Below are 20,920 nucleotides of genomic sequence, written 5' to 3'. Positions count from 1 at the left end.
CCGCTATCAAAGGGGAAACCAGCGGGCTGGGGTTGAGGGCAAGCAAGTGACATTGTCAAGCACTGATCACCACAGCTACAATGTGTTTTCTTTATTATTATTATTTTTTTTGTGTGTGATCTCTCTCAAAGGAGAGGGAGAGGAAGAGAGACTCTCAAGCAGACTCCCCACTGAGCACCGAGCCTAATGTGGGGCTTGATGCGGGGCTCAATCCCACGACCCTGAGATCAAAATCAACAGTTGGGTGCTAAACCGACTGAGCCACCCAGGTACCCCCACAAGCACAATGTTTAAAACCAGGATCTTGTCTTGGAAACGGGATGGACATATCTGTCCTTGCACAATTTAGTGGTAAGTGAGAATGTTCCTAAGGCACAGTCCCAGACTTGCCTCCATCCATTGCAATTTCCCTCACCTCCTTTCCCCCAACACACGACTGCCATAGATCCATGGGCTCAGTCCTCTGCCCACACTCTCCTTGGTCATTTCCCACTATAGCCCCAGACCCAGCAGCTCTACTGAGGCATGGCAAAAATCCACATTGGAATCACGGCAACAGTTGGCGAAAGCTGTTTTTAGAATCACCCTCATTCTCTGGCATTCTACTAACTCCAACTCACATATGACTGTGTTCTAAAACTCATCAACTCTGGCTCAAAATCAGAATGAGAATAATGATTGTAGTCTAGCTCAGTGTCTTTTTCTTCCATCTTGTCATGAGTTCCGATCAATTCCATGAATCAATAAAGCCAAACCCACACTAACTAGGTATCTGTCTTGATCACCCTGATCCTCTAGAAAACTCCTTCTTCACTCAAAACCCTCAGTGGACACCCTTCCTGGGAGAGATCTCTGCTTCTGAGCCTCTTAGAATTGTGGGCAGAGCATCATTCCTCCAGGAACCCTTCCGTGGTCTCCCAGAGGTGATCTGCCCTCCCTCGGTGCTGCCCTAAGTCCCTGGGATGCCTCTGTCATGGCACTGAGCACACACAATAAAACTTCACGTGTCTCTAAGTTCTTCAAGAGCAGAGACCTTCTTGTTTTTGTCTCTATTGCTCAGTGTCTGGTGCAGTGCTTGGCAGATTACAGGGCTCAAGTAATGCTTGTTGAATAAATAAGTAGAAATATAGGGGTGCCTGGGTGGCTCAGTGGATTAAAAAGCCTCTGCTTTCAGCTCAGGTCATGATCTCAGGGCCCTGGGATCGAGCCCCGCATCGGGCTCTCTGCTTGGCGGGGAGCCTGCTTCCCTTCCTCTCTCTCTGCCTGCCTCTCTGCCTGCTTGTGATTTCTGTCAAATAAATAAAATCTTTAAAAAAAAAGAAAAGAAATATAAAAAATATGCTCCAAGCCAGACTCCTCCCTCACCTTATCCCTCCCATCTCCCTGATGAACAATTAACCTAATTAGCTAATTGGGTTAACTTAGCAACTTAGCCTAAGGGGAGCATAAGTTTGCCCACAGTTCTTTGGTGCCAGGCCCAGAGGGAGGCGCTGTGTGGGATCCAGGTCTCTACCCTCACGCTGACAGGGAACTTCTCAGACTTCAAAGTCTGTCCAGAAATGCCAGATATCCCCATGATCCATGAGGAAACACCAATGGAGAGCACATGAAAAACAGAAAAGGTCACTTCCGATATGACATTACCTGGGTCTTACACAGAGTTCGTAAGCTACAGTAATTGGCGCAAGCAAACATTTACTAAATGTAGTGAACTTAGACTCTTCCCCAAAGTAGAGGAAAAACACAATCTCTGCCCTTTAGGAAATGACAATCTTCAAACAATAAAATATGCTCACAAAATTTGAATTTCATAGGCTCTGGATGAAAATTGTGAGAAGCTGGATAAAATTATCTGCCTACAGACAACTCTGGGTGGGGCTCCTGGGTGGCGGTTAAGCCACTGCCTTCAGCTCAGGTCCTGATCTCAGGGTCCTGGGATTGAGCCCAGCAGGGAGCTCAACAGGGAGCCTGCTTCTCCCTCTCTTCCTGCCTCTCTGCCTACTTGTGATCTCTGTCTGTCAAATAAATAAATAAAATCTTTAATTAAAAAAAATAGGGGCGCCTGGGTGGCTCAGTGGGTTAAAGCCTCTGCCTTCAGTTCAGGTCGTGGTCCCAGGGTCCTGGGATTGAGCCCCACATTAGGCTCTCTGCTCTGTGGGGAGCCTGTTTCCTCCCCTCTCTCTCTGCCTGCCTCTCTGCCTACTTGTGATCTTTCTCTCTGTCAAATAAATAAATGAAATCTTAAAAAAAAAAATAACTGTGGCCTTTAAAAGGGCAAGTTACGAAGTTTCTGGACCAGTGCTGTCCAGAAGATGGAACTTTCTGCAACAGAGGAGAGGCTCCATATGTCTGTGCCATCCACGAAGTAGCCACTGGCCACAAATGGATATCGAGCTCTTCAAGTGTGGCTAATGCAACCGAGAAGTGGAATTTTTAACATTTTTTAAAAATTTTAATTAAAGTTAATGGTCCACCTGTGGCTACTGGCCACCATACGGGACAGCAAAGCTCTGGACCATGGGGAGGAAAGTGTGATGGCTCCGGGTGGTAAAGTAAATCTAGAAACTGCCAATTTGTAGCATGGTATGCAGATCTGATCACAAATCCTGGATGTGGCACGACTCTCTGTGACAAACACCACTTTCTATACCAGAGTTGCCTCATTGTAAAATGCGAGTCGTCTTAAGTACTTCATACCACCCTCAGCATTGTGTCCCTCTAACCTTCTCAGCATCAACTTGAATTTCAAGGTTTGGGTGTGATGGGCTGTTTGCCTGACACTCAAACCAGCATCGAACGCAGCCCCCATCACCCGTGACCACAGGCGTCTGAGGAACTCTCACGTGCCGTACAGAGAAGCCACCAGGTGAACAGGACATAAGAGGTCTGCAGATAAAACATCTCTAGGGAAGACAAACTCTTCATAAATATAAAAGCAAAACTTTGAAAGCTCCCCATCACACTTCAAATAAAATCCACTGCTCAGCATGCCCTGCAAAGGTTCTCAGACTCCTGCAGGTAAGTCGAGGCCCTGGGACCATCCCTCCAGTGGATGTACCTGTTTCTCTCCCTGAGCCCCTCATCCTTCACCCATCTGTGATCTGAGGGGCTCCTCCCCTTACCAGCCCTCCCTGACTGCTCCATTCCCACCTAGAAAGTCGTTTCTGTTGGCCTCTTACTCCTTGTGGCACTTACTACTTGAAATTGCTTATTTCATTCTGTGTTTGGTTTCACATCTATTTTTTTTTTAAAGATTTTATTCATTTCATTTGACAGACAGAGATCACAAGTAGACAGAGGCAGGCAGAGAGAGAGAGGAGGAAGCAGACTCCCTGCCGAGCAGAGAACCCGATGCGGGGCTCGATCCCAGGACCCTGGGATCATGACCTGAGCCGAAAGCAGAGGCTTTAACCCACTGAGCCACCCAGGTGCCCCGGTTTCACATCTATTTTGCCACTAAACCAGAATCCCCATGATGGCAGACACCATTCTGGTTTAGAGAGGAGTTCTTACACAATGGTTGATTGCTCAGGCTCTTGGGCCAGGGCTATCTGGATTTGTGTTACAGCTCCACTGCTTATTAGCTATGACATACTAGCCCCTTTGTGCCTCACTGTCCACATCTGTAAAGTGGAACAGTAACAGTAACTACCTCATGAAGTTGGACGAAGATTAAATGAGTTGGTATACATAAAACACTTAGAAAAGAGCTTCACACATAGCAAGCTCTCCATCAGTGTTAGCAGTCAGGATCCTTTGCCACTACTTGGTTTATACCAGGTAGAGTGCCGGCACAAGGCAGGGTCTCGGTAAATATTTACTGAATGAATGATGGAACTCCCATCAGGCGACTACAGTAAGGTTTTGATCTTTTTCTTTCCAACCATTTTTTGCCATCTTGAAGCAATGACAATAACCTCTAAAAGCATGCTAAATAATTATAATAGAGACCAATTTCTAGTTAACGTGATTTTTCTTTTTTTTTAAAGACATAGAACACCAAGTGAATTAAGTTATCTACCTGCTTCTAGCTTCTAAGAGTCTTTTAAGTATTATACAATGACTCTGCAATATCTACAAAGTAATTTTCTGATGTTCATTATTCATTCTGTTGACATGATGAATATATTTGGAGTTCTGTGATCTGCCAGTCTTATATTTTTGGAGATAAGTTCTACTAAGTCGTGGTGTAGTTTGGAACCTTGGGTTTAGATGAAGACAGACCTGACTTTATTTTTTTTTTCAGACCTGACTGTAAATACTGGTTTACCCCTTAATAACCCTGTAACTTTGGTTGTGACTTTTCTAAGCTTTGGTTTCCTCACCTAAAAATGGAAATGTTAGTAGAATTCCTACTTCATAGTGTTGTATGAAAACAAGTTAAAAAATTAGGTAAGTCACTCAGTAGTGTAATTGGCACTAATAGTATACCATGATAATTATTATTGTTCAATTCTTCATTGGAATTTTATTTAAGAATTTTGTAACTATATTCAAAACTGAAATTGATTTCTAATGGAATTTTTAAGGAATTTTCCTTGTCAGTGTTAAGAATAGCACCTACTTAACTCACAGAATTAATGTGAGATCGTGCCATAGGTCTCATTTTTCTAAAAAGAACTTTAATTTTTTATTACACATTGTAGAAAAGGTAGGATATACAGAGAATCAAAGTTATAAATATTAAAATTATCTGTAATCTCACTTGCCCAAAACAGACATTGTTAGCATTAGACTATATGCTCTCCCAGGCATTTTTTTAAAAGTATTTATTTATTGGGGCACCTGGGTGGCTCAGTGGGTTAAAGCCTCTGCCTTCGGCTCAGGTCATGATCCCAGGGTCCTGGGATCGAGCCCCGCATCGGGCTCTCTGCTCTGTGGGGAGTCTGCTTCCTCCTCTCTCTCTGCCTGCCTCTCTGCCTACTTGTGATCTCTGTCAAATAAATAAATAAAATATTTTTTAAAAAAGTATTTATTTATTTGTCAGAGAGAGTGAGAGAGAGCACAAGCTGGGTGAGTGGCAGGCAGAAGGAGAAGCAGGCTGAGCAAGGAGCCCTATGTGGGACTCAATCCCAGGACTCTAGGATCATGACCTGAGCTGAAGGCAGAGTCTTAACCGACTGAGCCACCCAGGCATCCCTCTTCCAGGCATTTTAAATGCATAAATGCGTATACACACGTACGACATATAATGCTGATAAAAAGTTGGGATCGGACTGTGCATAAAATTTTGTTGCACTCAAGAATATATTATGAGCATCTTTTCACCTTAATAAATAATATTCTCAAAACATCATTTTTAATGGTGGCATTGTATTCCAAGATCTAACCCTATCATAAGTTGTTCAGCAAATTCCTATTACCCTGTGGTTCATCATCTACCCTTCTCCACCATGCTGTTTGCTTCAAGAAGCCGACCTTTGCAAGACTGCCTCAGTGGGCTCCTTCCCCCTCTGGCTTCCAGTGCCTTTGGCCAATATGGAAGGGGGGTCGTGGGGAACACCAGCAAGAAAACTGATAATGGAAAAAAAGGAAGGCAAGGGTATGTATTTCCCCCAGCCCCCACCCTGAAAAGACTACTTGATGGCTGTGTCCTCCAACATGAGACCTTGAATGCATCTGGTGGGAGGTTCTCTCATATGGTTACTTCCTCCAGGTTCCTGTAACCCACCCCCCACCTTATACCTTCATGCTTATCATGGAATGGTGTCCCCATTACTGCTAGCCTGGGTTACACCCCCAACTTTCGTCAGCTTCCCTTAACCCTGCCCATCTCTTCGGAGATAGTCCTTCATTAAATTCCCTCCATTTATCCTGTTTAAGTGTTTCTTAACATCTGTTTCTTGCCAGGACCTAGCCAATATACACAATTTTGTAAGTAAACTCCTCTATACATCTTTTATTATTATATGATAAATTTCTCAAACTGGAATTATTTGATCAAAAAGCATGTATATTTTTAAGACCTTTCACGATACTGCCAACCTGTCGTCCAAGAGACCAATCCTCCAGCAGTGCACAAGAGCATCTGCCCTCAGGCCCCGGGTCCAGCTGGATGTTGTAACTTCACATCATCTTTTGCTTCATTCGTAAGCACTGCTACACCACAGAGGTCATCTCATCTATGAAATTCTGTGTTGGGAGCAGATTACCCAGTAATCATCGCAGTCTGTTTGTTTTAGTTATTCTTGCATAACTTCCTTGGTGTTTTCTTCTGCTATTAACTTTCACAAATTGACATGTTAACCAATATCTGGCTTTTGAAAATTCATTAAAAATACACCCGACATCATCTTATCCATTTGTAAAGGGACCATCTCTCCCCCAGGCTCTGTCAAAGCATGTCTGTGTCACACCTTTCTGTACAGAACCTTGTCACTCCGTGGATTTCAGTGAACTGGACTTATGACCAGTCTCTTTTGGGCTCAAGAAAAGTTACAGTTTTATAGGTTATCTGGTTTTTCTTGCGATTTTCTACATCCTCAGCTGAAGTCTAACTCCTCAATTGATTTTTTTGAAAATGTAACTAAATCAAGACTATTTTTGTAAAGTACATAAAACCGTATGTCCAATACCACATTCGACGTGCACGTTCTTGCTAATGGAAGGAATTGAATCCTGTCTCTCACATGGTACATGGAAAACTGCTTCTGTATAAATATTGAAGAATAATATCAATTGTTTAATGGTACAAAAACATTCCCCCACTCCTGTGTGTACTTGCAGCAAATACTATACAATTTGTGGGTACCCCCAGAGCTACTGATTAGGAGACAAAGAGGAGGGAAAATGCACACTGGAAACCACTGGGAAAGATATTTCATTTTGTAAGAATCTATTGTGTCCACACTCTCCAAAAGTTAGGCCTTGACAAGTTAATTTGTTTTTGCTTACCCACTTGTTTCCACCACAGAAACCCTCCATGAAGTCCAAAACTGTACCTGTTTCCAGCAATGACAGTATTTCAAACCACAGACCTGCACAGGGTTCATAAGCAATCACGTTTTACGCCCTGAGGATATAGGATAAGAGAGGCGGAGAAGCATTTCCCTGAGGTCTGACTGGTGTAAATCACGAGCAGAGAAAACCTTTTAAAGCAAAGGCTCAAGTCAGGGTCCCCTCTTGCGTAGGTCAAGGCAGTACTGATTTATCTCACCTCTGTTCTGATGACTAAACAAGGTAGTGTGCCTAAAGAACTCAGAACAATACTACACAATGGTATTATAGGGAATTATTACTACTTTCTGAATACATTCCTGTATTCTCCCAAATTTCCACAATGATATGTTATTTTATTTTCCCCCAAAAAAAAAATCTTTTGGAAAAAAATATTCCTAAATAAGAATAAAGAAATTCAAGGATATACTAATAAATTTTTTTAAAGATTTTATTTGTTTGAGAGAGAAAGAGTGCACAAGCAGGGGAAGGGGCAGAGGGAAAGGGAGAAGCAGGCTCCCCGCTGAGCAAGGACCACCCCCCCAATGTGGGGCTTGATCCCAGGACCCTGGGATCATGACCTGTGCTGAAGGCAGAGGCTTAACTGACTGAGCCACCCAGGTGCTCCAAGTAATACGTTACTTTATTTATTTTTTTTAAGATTTTATTTATTTATTTGACAGAGAGAAAGATCACAAGTAGGCAGAGAGGCAGGCAGAGAGAGACAGGGAAGCAGGCTTCCTGCTGAGCAGAGAGCCCGATGCGGGGCTCGATCCCAGGACCCTGAGATCATGACCTGAGCAGAAGGCAGAGGCTTTAACCCACTGAGCCACCCAGGTGCCCAATACATTACTTTAAAAATAAAAATGAATATAAGGTGATGGACGTGTTAACTAAACTTACTGTGGGAATCATTTCACATGATATACATGTATCAAATCATCACCTTATCGACCTTAAACTTATACAATATTATATGTCAAATAATACCTCCATAAAGCTGGGGGAAAAAATGTAAAATAATAATGACACTATAATCAATTTGTAAAACTCAGAATAGGATTTAGAATAAAATGTATACTTTGAGCATACAGCAATACAAATAAAAAGGAAATTACTACATACACATATGAAATATAAATGAATTTTATTTATGAATGTATGATGCATATAATTGTAATAAAAATTACCAAAGGGAAAAGCAATACATTGAAAGAGTATATGCCATAGTCAAGTAGAGTTACTCAGAATTTAAAATGTTTTAATATAGTAAAACCAGTAATATAATCACATTAGGTGATTTAAGTGATAAAAATTACATGATTATGCAAAAGATACCATCGTTACTAAAAGCTTCTAACAAACAATAAATGTAATTTCTCTTATTAAGTAGAGAACATTTGTTTAAAATGAACAATTAACTTCATATTTAATGAAGAAGTATCAAAAAATATCTTTTCACCACAATTTTATTTAACACAAGACAAAATAGAAATACATGAGAAAAGCCAAATCTTTTTGCAGCTATGATTTTATATTTAGAAGAAACATAAAGGCCATCTAACACTGTTAGGACAAAGATAATTCAACAAAAGACAAATATTTTAAAAATCAATAGAATTCTAAAGACAGAGATTCCCATATGGAGTAGCAATACAGATGTATGTAGCCAAGAAAAAAATCAATATAATGAGGGATATAGAAGGCTAGACAAAAATAAGAACAAATTATAATGAAAGAAATCAAGGAACCCATCAGCAATGAAGAGACTTAATTCCTTGATGGAAAGATTAGTATCATAAGCATAAGTCTTAAACAGTTAATTTTAGACCTAGATGATTCAAACTGAAGTACCAAAAAGATGTTTACTTTAAATAACACATTCCTTAGGGGAAAAAGACTTTTTGAAAATGGAAAATATTAATGTGGGGAGAAGAAAGAACCATGAAGACCAATATGATACTGATTCTATGGATTCACAAAGTTTGATTCGTTATATGCCAAAAAAATTCTTTTTGGAGACTTGTCCAAAAAGAAGAAATAATGGTTTTGTTTTTGCTCAAAGCTAGGGAATAGAAGCAGAAAGCACGACAGAGTAAGTGTTGTGCTAGAACGCTGAGAACACTAAGAGAACCACCCTTCCTGGGGTCAGAAAAGACTAACCTAGCATTTTCAAAGAATCGGATTTTGCCAGGGTTTGAGGCAGGAAGAGCGAAGGAGTGGCACTTAATGGGAACATCATTTACAAGCACAGAGAGTCATATAATAAAATGGCACATTCCAAAAACTGCAAATAGGTCAGCACACACAATATTGGTCTGCATTTTTAAAAGTCAGTCAAAAGCCAGTATTTAAAAATCTGAAAATGTATAATAAAGTCTGGATCTGGCTTCTTTAGACTAATTGGGAAACATGACAAAAATGGGCCCACATCCCCACAAGGGCACAAGAGGCAGGGGCCCCACTCAGATGGGACAAATTGTTATGACACTTGCTCTTTTCCCCCATTTCTTCTACATCCGGCTCACATCGTCCTCTTCAGCTCCCCCTTCTCATCCAAGAAGGCGTCTGAGTTTATGACTCCTACTCGCCTTATGGGGACCCATGAAGGTTATGGCAGAACAAAGCAATGTGATTAGGTCTGCATTTCGAAAGATCCACCAGGCACAGGATGGAAGGCAGGGAGGTAGAAGGGTGGCAAGAGATCAATGAAATCCATAAAAAGCCCATTTTACGAAAAATTTAAAACGGGACTGCCATCACAGAAGGAGAGCAGGGGGCCACCTAGCACCTCCTATAAAAATACTCTCACGAGACACGACTGGAAAACCAGTGAATCGTCCATCTGTGCAACAGATGCAAGAGGCGAAGAGGGTTAGAAAGAAGGCGGTGTGTCCAGGAGGGAGAGAAAGAGGCAGAGGAGGATACAAATTTGAGATTTTTTGAAGGGAAACTAATCTCCAACACTGGGTAATGGGTTTGACCCCAGGAACCAGGAGAAAGAAGAGGACAGGGCAATTGGCAGGGTTTTGGCTTAAGTCTGTAGGTGGTGACAACTCCAAAATAAAGCAACCAAAGGACGAACAAGACTGTAGGAAAGGTCATCATTTCCCTTAGGGTATGTTGGATCTGCGGAGCCCACAGATGTGCAGCTTCACCTCCAAAGCCTTGATAAATGACCAAAGAAAACCACCCCCCCAATTCCAATGTGAAACCATTCTAACAGCTGAATCATGAGATGAAAGAGGGTCAAGTAGGGTTATATGAAATATCTTTACAGAATGGATACTAAAAGAACTAAGTTTTAAATGGACTATTAGAGAACTGAAGACATTGCAACAAAGATTACAGAGGGTCGTTTTCACGCATATAAAAGCATAGTAATAAGATACACGACAAAAACACAAGCCTGTAAAAGTCCACCAAGTCTCCTAACGTCCGGGATACACATGTGTACCCTATCTGTTCCCATTAAGAACTAAACATGGCTTACAGCAAAAATACACATGGTAAAAGAATAAAATGTGAATAACAATAAAATATAAAAATAATTTTTTTAAAGATTTTATTTATTTATTTGTCAGGCCACAAGTAGGCAGAGAGGCAGGTAGAGAGAGAGGAGGAAGTAGGCTCCCTGCTGAGCAGACAGCCTGATGCGGGGCTCGATCCCAGGACCCTGGGACCATGACCTGAGCCGAAGGCAGAGGCTTTTTAACCCACTGAGCCACCCAGATGCCCCATAAAAATAATTAAAAAAAAAAAATTAGCACCAGGAGAAATCAGAACTAGGAAAAAGGAAACAAAGTATGCAGAACCTAAGGGCTTTCAGAAATACTGTTGTGGATAGCAAAGGTGAAAAGGTTCACAGAAGCAGCATGATCTTACTGTCCGTAGGAGAAAACACAGCAATTTCTCACTTTGCAAAGGATATTTTGGCCGACCTCCCCCCAGCAGAGTAGACAGCATTTCGTGATAAAATATGGTTCTACGCTAAATTAATTCAGCTTTATGCAAAACTCACTCCCTTGTCCCTATTTCTCAGATATTGTGTTATTGCAGGAAAGTCAAAATTTAAAAAAAAAATACTTTACACATCAACATTTGAGAATATCACAAAAGCAAACACAGAAAAAGATGTCATAACGCAGCTTCTCTGCGGTACCCTTGGATGAAAACAAAGAACCAAACATCTAAGTGTAGCTGGATGAAGAGAGTCAGGTGGTGGGGACAGAGAGAAGGAAGGAAAGTCAACATGAAATAGACAAGGTCTATAGGTTTCTGATAGTCCCTCCAGATACGCAGAAAGAATGGATACAACTTTGAGAAATGGATGAACGACCCTATCATAATGGGGGTGTTGGCGAAAATTTTAATAAGAAATGCAGAGTAGACACAGTGAGGTAGAAATCTTTGGTGAGCACTCGACAGTTATACACTTTGTGGTACGGCTGAGGGATGGACCCAGGAGAGCTGGGTATCATGTGAGCACGGTACGACTGATATCCTTTCATGAAAATTAAGGAACCTAATTAAACGCCATCCCACATCAGCCCCAGGAGGGCAGGCACAAAATGCACACACACACACACACACACACACACACACACACACACACACACAGAAAGCACACACACTGGAAAAATATTCCCTTGCATATACTTAAAGAAATGCAAATCAAAAGGCAGTATCATTTAGCACCAACAAGCTAAGCAAAAGAATACATTTAAAAATTCAATATTGCGAGGATTTGAGGAAAAGAGTTCCATTCAAAATTTGTTAGAAAGAACGGAAACATCCAGAATAAGGGAAGTCGTTAAGTAAACGACTATACGTTAGTGTATCTGTGCATAAAAATGATTATATATGATAAAATGTGAATAGGGAAAGAGGCTTATGAAACGTTAAGAAAGAACAAGAGGACTAAGTGTCCGTATATGGTCTCTGACAACCACTATGTAAACCGTGTACGTGGGTGCAGAAAAACACTGGCTGGGTCATGGAGCAAGGCAGCCAAAACCCGCTCCTCTTGGAGCTCCCGCCAGCCTAGGGGACCTGTCAGGGACTACAGGCAGAATCTGGCATCTTCAGAGTTAGCCCTGGACTGACCCCAACCGTACTCACGTTCTCCCCTCTCTGCCTGCTCCACGTCCCACCACATCCCAACCACCCATCCCCAATGTCATCCACGCAACCTGATGCTCTCCCCTTCTCTGTCATCTTTAATCTTTACAGCAACACGTGAGGTAGGTATTACTATGACCGTTATTGATAAGTGATTACACGAAGGAACTTAGAAATAAAGCTCAACAGAAGCTTTGTTTTCAGACCTTCTGACTGGAAGCATCTTATTTCACGGACATCCTTTCCGGTTTCCCTGCGTGTGGCTTCTTGGCTGACGGAGCAGGGACAGGAGCCACAGGACCGGCCTCTGCAGCGCCAGCCATATGTCCGCCTGGCTTCTCGAGGCCCTGGGAATACTCAGCAGGAGAAGCGGCATTACCTAAAAAGAAGAGGAGAGAGATGAGCTTTCCTGAGACACCCCTTTTATGGCTCTCAATTTCATTTTATGTCAGCAGCATCAGCCCTGCTAATCAGATCTCAGACAAAAGTCCCAACACTGAATTTAGAGAGTTTTGTGTCTTCTGGATTTATTTTACACACACACACACACACACACACACACACACACAGAGCAGAAAGTCACTATTTCAGTGACTTCAGCTAAAAGTGACTTCAGTTATGAGAGACCCACTAAAGAAGACCAGAGGAAGGTAATGACAGGCCCTGTGACAGTATAGACAATTCCTGCCACCATTTGGGGTCCCCTAGACAGCCTCCTATACTCCCTCCAGACCACCTGTGCAGGAAGTCAGTCACTACCATCCCAACATAAGAAAATTCCATATTGAGGGGCGCCTGGGTGGCTCAGTCAGTTAAGCATCTGCCTTCAGCTCAGGTCATGATCCCAGGGTCCTAGGATGGAGCCCCGCATCAGGCTCCCTGCTCAGCGGGGAGTCTGCTTCTCCTTCTTTCTCTGCCTGCAGCTCCCCCTGCTTTTGCTCCCTCTCTCTCTCAATCTGTCAAATAAATAAATAAAATCTTAAAAAAAAAAAGAAAAAGTAAAATAAAACATATCAAAAGCTTAGAGATATTGGCTTTCCTGATGTGGTTTTCCCATCAACAATTCCCCTAAGCCTACCTCCCACTGAAACAGATTTTGAGCTATAAGCAAATCTAGTAAGTTAAGCAACCTGAATGCACTGTAATTAAAAGTACACCAGACCACAGTCGGCAGACCTTAAAAAATGAGAGACTATGTAGCAATATGGGAAGATGTTTATGATGTTGTGTAAAGTGAAAATTTAGATACTAATGCATACTACGACCACAAATGGACCAGTATTTGTAGAGTAACAGGAGGGAAGGGCCTGACGTTAAATGGTACTAATGATTATGGATAGAGAGAGTAGAATCATAGGCAACTTACATCTCTACTCTCTATTTTCCAAATTTTTCTGTCATATGGTTAAAATTTCTTAACAACTGAAAAAGAAAATACTTTTTTTTTTTAAGATTTATTTATTTATTTCAGCAAGAGAGTGAGCGTGAGCAGCAGGGACAGAGGGAGAGAGAATCCCAAGTGGACTCTGCACTGCATGTGGAGCCTGAACACGGAGCTGGACCACATGACCCTGAGACACCACCTAGCCAAAACCAGACGCTCAGCCAACTGCACCACCCAGGTGCCCCCAAAGAAAATACTTTCTTAGAAGTTCTCATTACAAGAAAAATTGTGTAACTATGGACGGTGACAGATGTTAGCTCAACTTACTGAGATCACTTTGCCATGTATACAAATATCGAACCATGCTGTACATCTGAAACTTACAAAATGTTATATGTTAATTATCTCAAGAAAAACAAAGAAAGAAGAAGAAAACGCTTTAATTCAAATTTAATAAAAGAAAGCTATTCCTATGTCTTCCTTCCCTTTCTTGTCCACTGGCCCACCTCCCTCCTCTTTCTTCCTAACAAAGCTGTGAGGACTATTGTAGCTACTTCCTGGCCCCCAGCTTAGCAAGGAGCAACACTGTTCAAACCCTTGGGCAGGTGCTATTGGTTGTCAGCGCTGAAAATAAACTCCATCCCTTCCCTCCTTTGGTTAGAACCAAGTTTTCTATTCTAAAATGTTGGTGGTTCTGTTTCCCCAAGGACAGAGCATGAGCTCCCACCCCCTACACTGACTTCCAGGTCAAAACAACATGTGCTAGTGCTCTGTCTCCCTCTGATGGTCTCACCTTGACTTTCAAGCATCTTGTGCAGCTTCATGTGCTTGTAGGTAGAGATGATCTGAAAATTCACAACGCTTGGAATATTCAGTCCTTGGTCCTGCAGCAGCTGCAGGGCTGTGGCATGAATGAGCTGATGGGACCGTTTGCATTTCTGAAGTCTGCACTCCCCTCTGACAAAGGATTTGCACACGTGAAACTTGTTGCATTTATCCTTGAGGTTGCAGTAGCCATAAAGTGCTTCACCTTTGTTGTACAATAAACAGACCTGGTCCAGAAATGAAGCAACACTTAACACATTTGTTTTCACTACATTTCTTAAGGCAATTGATTGAAGAAAAAAAAAAATTTTTTTTAATTTTTAAGTAATCTTTACACCCAGCATGGGACTCAAACTCACAACCCTGAGACTGAGTTGCATGCTCCACCCACTGAGCCAACCAGGCACCCCAAGAAATAATTCTGAAAAAAAGGGTAATGGGCATAGAGTCTTGTACCATCATATATTAAAATACAAACTACTTAAACAGTATGATACTGATTTCAGAATGCATAGGAGATCAAGAAGAGGAGAACCCTAGACCTAGTCCCCAAATCAAAATAATCCTTTCCTTAAAGATTTGATAGAGTTCAACAATAAAACTTTATGAGCCTAATGTTTTCTTGTATAAGACTTTTTAACTAATACTCTAGTTTCAGGGTGTTTTGAAATTTTCATCTTAATGCTTCTGTTGTTCAAAAATAAAGACCATTCTGGCTTTCTACTTTTTCTTGAATCAGTTTGGGTTTTTTTAAAGATTTAAAAAAGATTTTTATTTGACAAAGAAAGAGCACAAGCAGGAGAGGGGGAGCAGCAAGCAGAGGGAGAGGGAGAAGCAGGCTTCCCACTGAGCAAGGAGCCTAATGCAAGGCTCAATCCCCAGATCATGACCTGAGCCAAAGGCAGACGCTTAACCGATGAGCCACCCAGGCCTACCTTCAATCAGTCTTGATGGGCTATATTTTTTCTAGAAATGTATCCATTTCATTGAAGTTTTCAAATGTATCTACATCACATTGTACATATTTCCAATGTGTGTTTCTTTCAACACCACCAAGTAATTCTCAGTGAACAATGACCAGGTGTCCCATAAATTTTAATTCAATCTTAATATTGTCTACCTGGCGATAAAGTCAGATCCCATAGGCTAAGAGCTCAGGCCCCACCAGGCTGCCCCCATTTCAGACGCCCATCGCGGGTCGAGGCTGCCATCTGCTTACTGGCTGAACTGCTATAAAGGTTCTCACCACCTACTCCTCTGTTAGATTAATGTGCTAGAACAGTTCACAGAACTCAGAGAAATGGTTTACTTACTAGATGACCAGTTTATTATAAAAGGATATAACTCAGGAACATGCAGATGGGAGAGATGCACAGAGGAAGGTATGGGGGAGAAAGGTGTGGAGCTGCCATGACCTCTCCTGGGATCCCACTCTCCCAGCACCCCCATGTGCTCACCAACCTAGAAGCTCTCTGAAAGTCTGTCCTTTCGGGTTTTTACGGAAGCTTCATAACATAGGCATGATAGGTTAAATCACACTGGCCACTGGTGAATGAACTCAATCCCCAGCCCTTCTACACTCCCAGGAGATGGGAGAGTGGGGGGGCAGAGGGATAAAAGTTACAACTGTCTAATCACAAGATTGGTTCTCCTGACAACCAGCTTCCATCCTTAGGTTACCTAGGGGCTTTCCAAAAACTCACCATTAACTTAACAACAAGACACTATTATAGCCCTCATCGTTTAGGAAATTCCAAGGGTTTGAGGAATTCTTTGCCAGGAGGGAATGAAGACCAAATATGTTATATTTCTCATTATAAATCACAAGATCACAATGTTTGTCCCTACCGTCTTTTTACTAAGGGTATATCTGTATTACATACTGTATCTTTCGGAGAATGATGGGAAAGGGTCATGGGGCATTTTCATACCGGAGATGTGAGACACCATTCCTGCCTCATTCACTGTGCTTGTCCATGGTCCCTGCTACCTAAGCGGCCACGCTGTGTGCCACATGACATACATCTCCAGTCCTGGGTGACAGGACCAGGGGTGGGCTCCTGCTGTAAGTGCAGCCAACCCACTGGCTGCTCACAGAACACGGCAGTAGTCTGACATGACAAGATGAGGCTGAACCGGGACAGTAGGGAGAAGCCATAAAGAAAAGCGTCCAATAAGTTAAACAACGTAATGATGCTAAACGTCTGCAAGTTAAACAATATCTTAAAAACTAAAAGGTTGTAACTACTAAAAGTGTCACTGACCCTTCTCTTTGAGAGAGGAAGGACCAGACCAGACTCCTCTCCCTCCCTGCCAATAACTTCCTCCGGCTGCTGCTTGGAGTCCTTTTGGCAGGATGGTTGGAACGTATCGGTTTATGATAACCATGACTGACCAAGCCTGGCTTCAAAGTCCGAAGAAATGAGAAAAGACATGGATATCAAGAACAAACTCTTAGCTCTTAAGGCTAACTCTGGTGCTGCCTTTTCTTTATGGATTCTGCTGTCCTGCTGCCCTCTGACCCTAAGGCTCCAGCTCACTCCTCCAGCCTTGTGACTCCCTTCCCTTCCAGGGCCTGAAATACCTTAGCATTAACAGGGACCACAGTCACAAACTACCCTCGATTTTCCCAACAGCCTCCCTTCTTCCCACTGCTCTCCTGGCAACTTGAGTGTCTGAGATAGCATCACTGTGCTAGAGCAGAAGATTCTTTCAGCTGGTGGGCTCTTGTAATATTTTCTTCTGGGATTCCTACTATTTTGTTTTTAAAAATTCTTCGTGTAGGGGCGCCTGGGTGGCTCAGTCAGTTGTGCATCCAACTCTTGGTTTTGGCTCAAGCCCTGATCTCAGGGTCATGAAAGCGAGCTCCATACTGGGCTTCAGGCTCAGTGCAGAGTCTGCTTGAGATGCTCTCTCCCTCTCCGTTTGCCCCTCCCCCTGCTCTAAAATAAATAAATAAATCTTTAAAGAAAATTCTTCATGTATAGCTAAACAGATACAAACATGCTAATTTCACCAGGATAGCAATTCTAATAGGACTTGTGAGGCATGTGGAGCTTTCAAATCATTTCAAAACAATTAATACCTAAAGCCCCAAAAAAGTAAATGGGGGGACATACTTACAACAAATGTGACCACAAAAGGGACTGGTATCATTAAAGACATCTTATAAATAGAAAAAGACAAATGCCTCAACATAGGCAAAAGCATACACAGGCAATTTGCAAAACACCAGTTTCACAGACAGACCTAAATTCAAATCTGCCATGTACTATGTGACCTGGGGCAATTTAATGTATCTGAACCTCAGTTTCCTCACCTGTAAAATGGGGACACATTATTAATGAGCTGAGGTATATGGATGGCTTAGCATTCAGTAAACAATAAAAAAAAAAAAAACCCAATAGCTATTACCATCATTTCTTTATCACATGTGTCCATTACTCCCTGCGTATCAAAGCCTGGTAAAATCACTGGTAAAATGACCCCACAGAGGTCGGCCCTGCACCATTACCTCCACCTACACACCTGCTGCCCTCTGTAAGCAGACCTCTGATGTTCTCTGGTGAGTTCCTCCATCCGGCAGACAACATGAGGGCGAACTCTTAGTAACTCACCTCTGGTAAAAGGCACGGGTCATTCTGTAAAAGCAGGATCCGAAGCTGGGCCTCATTGAGGCCAAAAAGCCCATGGTTTTTCAGTACTTGGATGTTGACAGGTGTGTGGATGTCATGGGAAAGGGTGCAGGTAGACCTAGGAGAACACAGAGCTCTGGCTCAGGGCCCCAGATGAAGAAGGGGCTGGTCCCCCAAATTCCTTGCCTCCGGTTGCTTTCAACTCACATGGAAGTTAAACAAGTTTCCATGACCCCACAGATACTATATCCTAATAAGTAAGCATGGATAATAAGACAGCTGAGTTGAAGCATCTCTTCTCCCAAGGTCATTTTCATTTTAAGTCTGGATGCTTTAAAGCCAAAGGTACCCCCTCCCCCCAGGCACCGGCCTTGGCAGAGGATGCCATCTGTTGTTCTGAAGGGGGGTGCACTTGCCTTCTCCACCCCAAACAACTGGCCACCCCCACAGTCCACCGACGTTAGGAGGAAAGCGGGCCCACACCCCGGCTTTGGGGAGCTTGAGTAAAACCAAGGACGCCTAGAGAGACAGGAGGCGGCCTTGTAACACCTCGCCCAAACCACCCAGCCCTCAGTTTCCTGGGGGATGGTTCTAGATCAGGCTTTCTAAACCTGGAGCGCACAGACTCGCTGCGGTAAAACTTTGAGGTTACGCGTGGAAAGAAAGGGCACCCTCCATAAAGGGCCCACGGACCTCATGGGCCCGCAGGAAGCCCCCAGTGGGACCCCTGGAGTAAATGAACTCCAAAGCCACGGTCCTGATTTCCCCGCCGAGGTGCGGAGGACCCTGCGGGCAGGGACTGAAATCCGAGGGCGAGCAGCAGTGGAGAAATCCAGACTGCGACGGCTCTGGGCCTCGCTCTGGGCCTCGCTCTGGGCCTCGCTCTGGGCCTCGCTCGCTAGGGGAGCTGGAAGCTCCGGGGAGGCCTCGCCTGGAGGACCCTCGCGGCCCCTTCGCGAGGCTTCCCTGCCGCCCTCGGTGGGGGCGGAGAGGGGTGCGGGGTTGCAGCCCCGACCCAACCAGCCCTGTTCTCACTTCTCGGGGGTCCCGCTTCCCACCGGGCGCGTCAGGCCCGCGGCCCCTCGCGCGGTGACCGCCCCGCGCCGCCGCCCCCGCCGCCCGCCCCACCGCCCGCCTCACCAGCAGTCGCGGTTCGGGCACTTGCCCAGCATGTGGCGGCGGCAGAGGTGCAGCTGGTCGCAGGCCTGGCACTCGCCGCGCTGGTAGCGGGCGCAGAGGCGCACCGAGGACACGGCCACCACCCGCCAGGCGCTGGGGCCGCCGCCGCCGCCGCCGCCCGCGCCGGCCGCCACCTCGGCCTCGGCGTCCCAGAGGCCCTCCCTCATCTCCACCTCCTGCAGCAGGAAGCGGTCGGGCCCGGCCTGGCGCAGCACGTCCCGGAGCCGGGCCTCCGACAGCTCCACGTTGCCGCGCAGGTCCTGCAGGAACATGCGGCCGCCGTTGGCGCACAGCACCTTGGTGAGGAAGGAGCACACGGTGGGCTCCGCCATGGCCGCGGCCGAGCGCGGAAACCTGAGGCGGGCAGACTCCTCCCAGTCACGTCCACGACTCCGACCCGGAGCTCCCCGGCCCGACCCGGCCGAGAGGGGGAGGGCGCGCCGCGGCGACGGCGGCGGCCGCGGCGGCTGAGGGGCGCTCGGGGGCGGGCGGCGGAGGGGGACCTGGGGACACCCCGGGCGCGGCCGTGGGAGTGGGGGGACTGTATTGGCCGAGCGCCTGCTCTGTGCCGGCCCCGGGTCAAGGGCGGGGGGTCCTGGCCGGGAGAGACGTGGACAGTGGGGGAGTCGTGACACGCCAGCAAAGGAGAGAATCGGGGTGCCCGTAAGTTCTGCGGAGATGAAACAGGTGACGAGGTGGAAGGGGCGGGCTGGGGCGTCAGAGGGAGTTGAGGGGGAAGGATTCAGTCAGCTACGAGCCGCAGGTGGCGTCGAGGCCTTGGAAGGTTGACCAGTTGGACCTGAGACGATGTAAGTGTGAGCTACACAGCCTGGATTTGGAAGATTTAGGATGCAAACGCTCTCATGAGTGACTTCGTTAGTCATGCTCCACTGGGGCGCCTGGAGGGCTCAGTCGGTTCAGCATCTGCCTTCCTCCGGGGTGATGATCTGGGGATCCTGGGATCTCGTCCCACATCGGGCTCCCTGCTGGGTGGGGACTCGCAGTTTCTCCCTCTCCCTCTGCCCCTCCCCCTGCTCCTGCTCTTTCTCTCTCCGTCAAATAAATACAATCTCTAAACAAAAAATATGCTCAATTGATGATATTTAAATAAAATGTCCTTACAATTTAATCTGTTGCTTTTACTTATCTAATAGTATGAGAAAATGTTAAACTACCTGTGGGGCTCACTTTATTTCTGTTGGACCGCACCAGCCTAGACCTGTTTACTCAGCAGCCCGTCCTTTCTGCCCAACACCTTGCTCATTTTGTGGACAGCTTTCGAGCCCCTGCTAATGCAGCGACGGAGTATGAAGTCGTGTAAGACCCGATGGAGGACTCAACCAGCTGTCTTACACGGTGGTTGTGAGGATGACGTGAGTTGGTGTCATGGAAAGAAGCTAAAGAGGAAGGCCACTGACTGACCAGGTGCTAGAAGATCTTCTCTGCCAGGCTTAGAAATTTGAGCTTATGTTGAAGACGTTGGGAAACCATTGAAGGAATTTCAGATGGCAGTGGAAGGATCCCTCTGCCCAGAATGTTCCCCCCTGCTCTAGATGTCTCCCTTCTGTCTTTCATCTCTGAGCATAAATGTCTTCTCTTCAGCAAGACTTTTCTGGACCTCCCAATGAGAGTAGTTCCCTAGTCTCTCCATGGAACTTAGCACTGACAGTTTCTCTTTTTCTTTATTTCTATATTTGTAGACTTCAAGCAGTAAAAGCAGGAACCTGGTTTGTCTTGTTCATTGATTGCTCTGTCCCCAGATTTACAAACCAGTGCCTGGCCATACTTAGCAGAGGTGTTTTAGAAAGATCGATGACAGCTATGAGAAGAATGGATTTCT

At 44.7% G+C, this 20,920-nt stretch overlaps 1 protein-coding gene across 1 annotated transcript; it reads right to left on the bottom strand.

The window, feature by feature from the left end:
* Positions 1-11,576: 11,576 nt before the first annotated feature.
* Positions 11,577-19,412, bottom strand: LOC111152097 (zinc finger CCCH-type containing, antiviral 1 like). Its single transcript, XM_022510402.1, has 4 exons — positions 19,042-19,412; positions 17,884-18,019; positions 14,235-14,493; positions 11,577-12,436 (listed from the first exon to the last, which is right to left on the bottom strand). Exons 1-4 carry the CDS (start codon positions 19,410-19,412, stop codon positions 12,282-12,284), a joined length of 921 nt encoding a protein of 306 aa, XP_022366110.1. The 3' UTR covers positions 11,577-12,281.
* Positions 19,413-20,920: the final 1,508 nt, after the last annotated feature.

This window comes from Enhydra lutris, unplaced genomic scaffold (assembly GCF_002288905.1).
Source record: "Enhydra lutris kenyoni isolate GAN:26980312 unplaced genomic scaffold, ASM228890v2 scaffoldscaffold27, whole genome shotgun sequence".
NCBI lineage: Eukaryota > Metazoa > Chordata > Mammalia > Carnivora > Mustelidae > Enhydra > Enhydra lutris.
The sequence above is the reverse complement of the archived record's forward strand: the minus strand, read 5'-3'. Positions and strand labels throughout refer to the sequence as shown.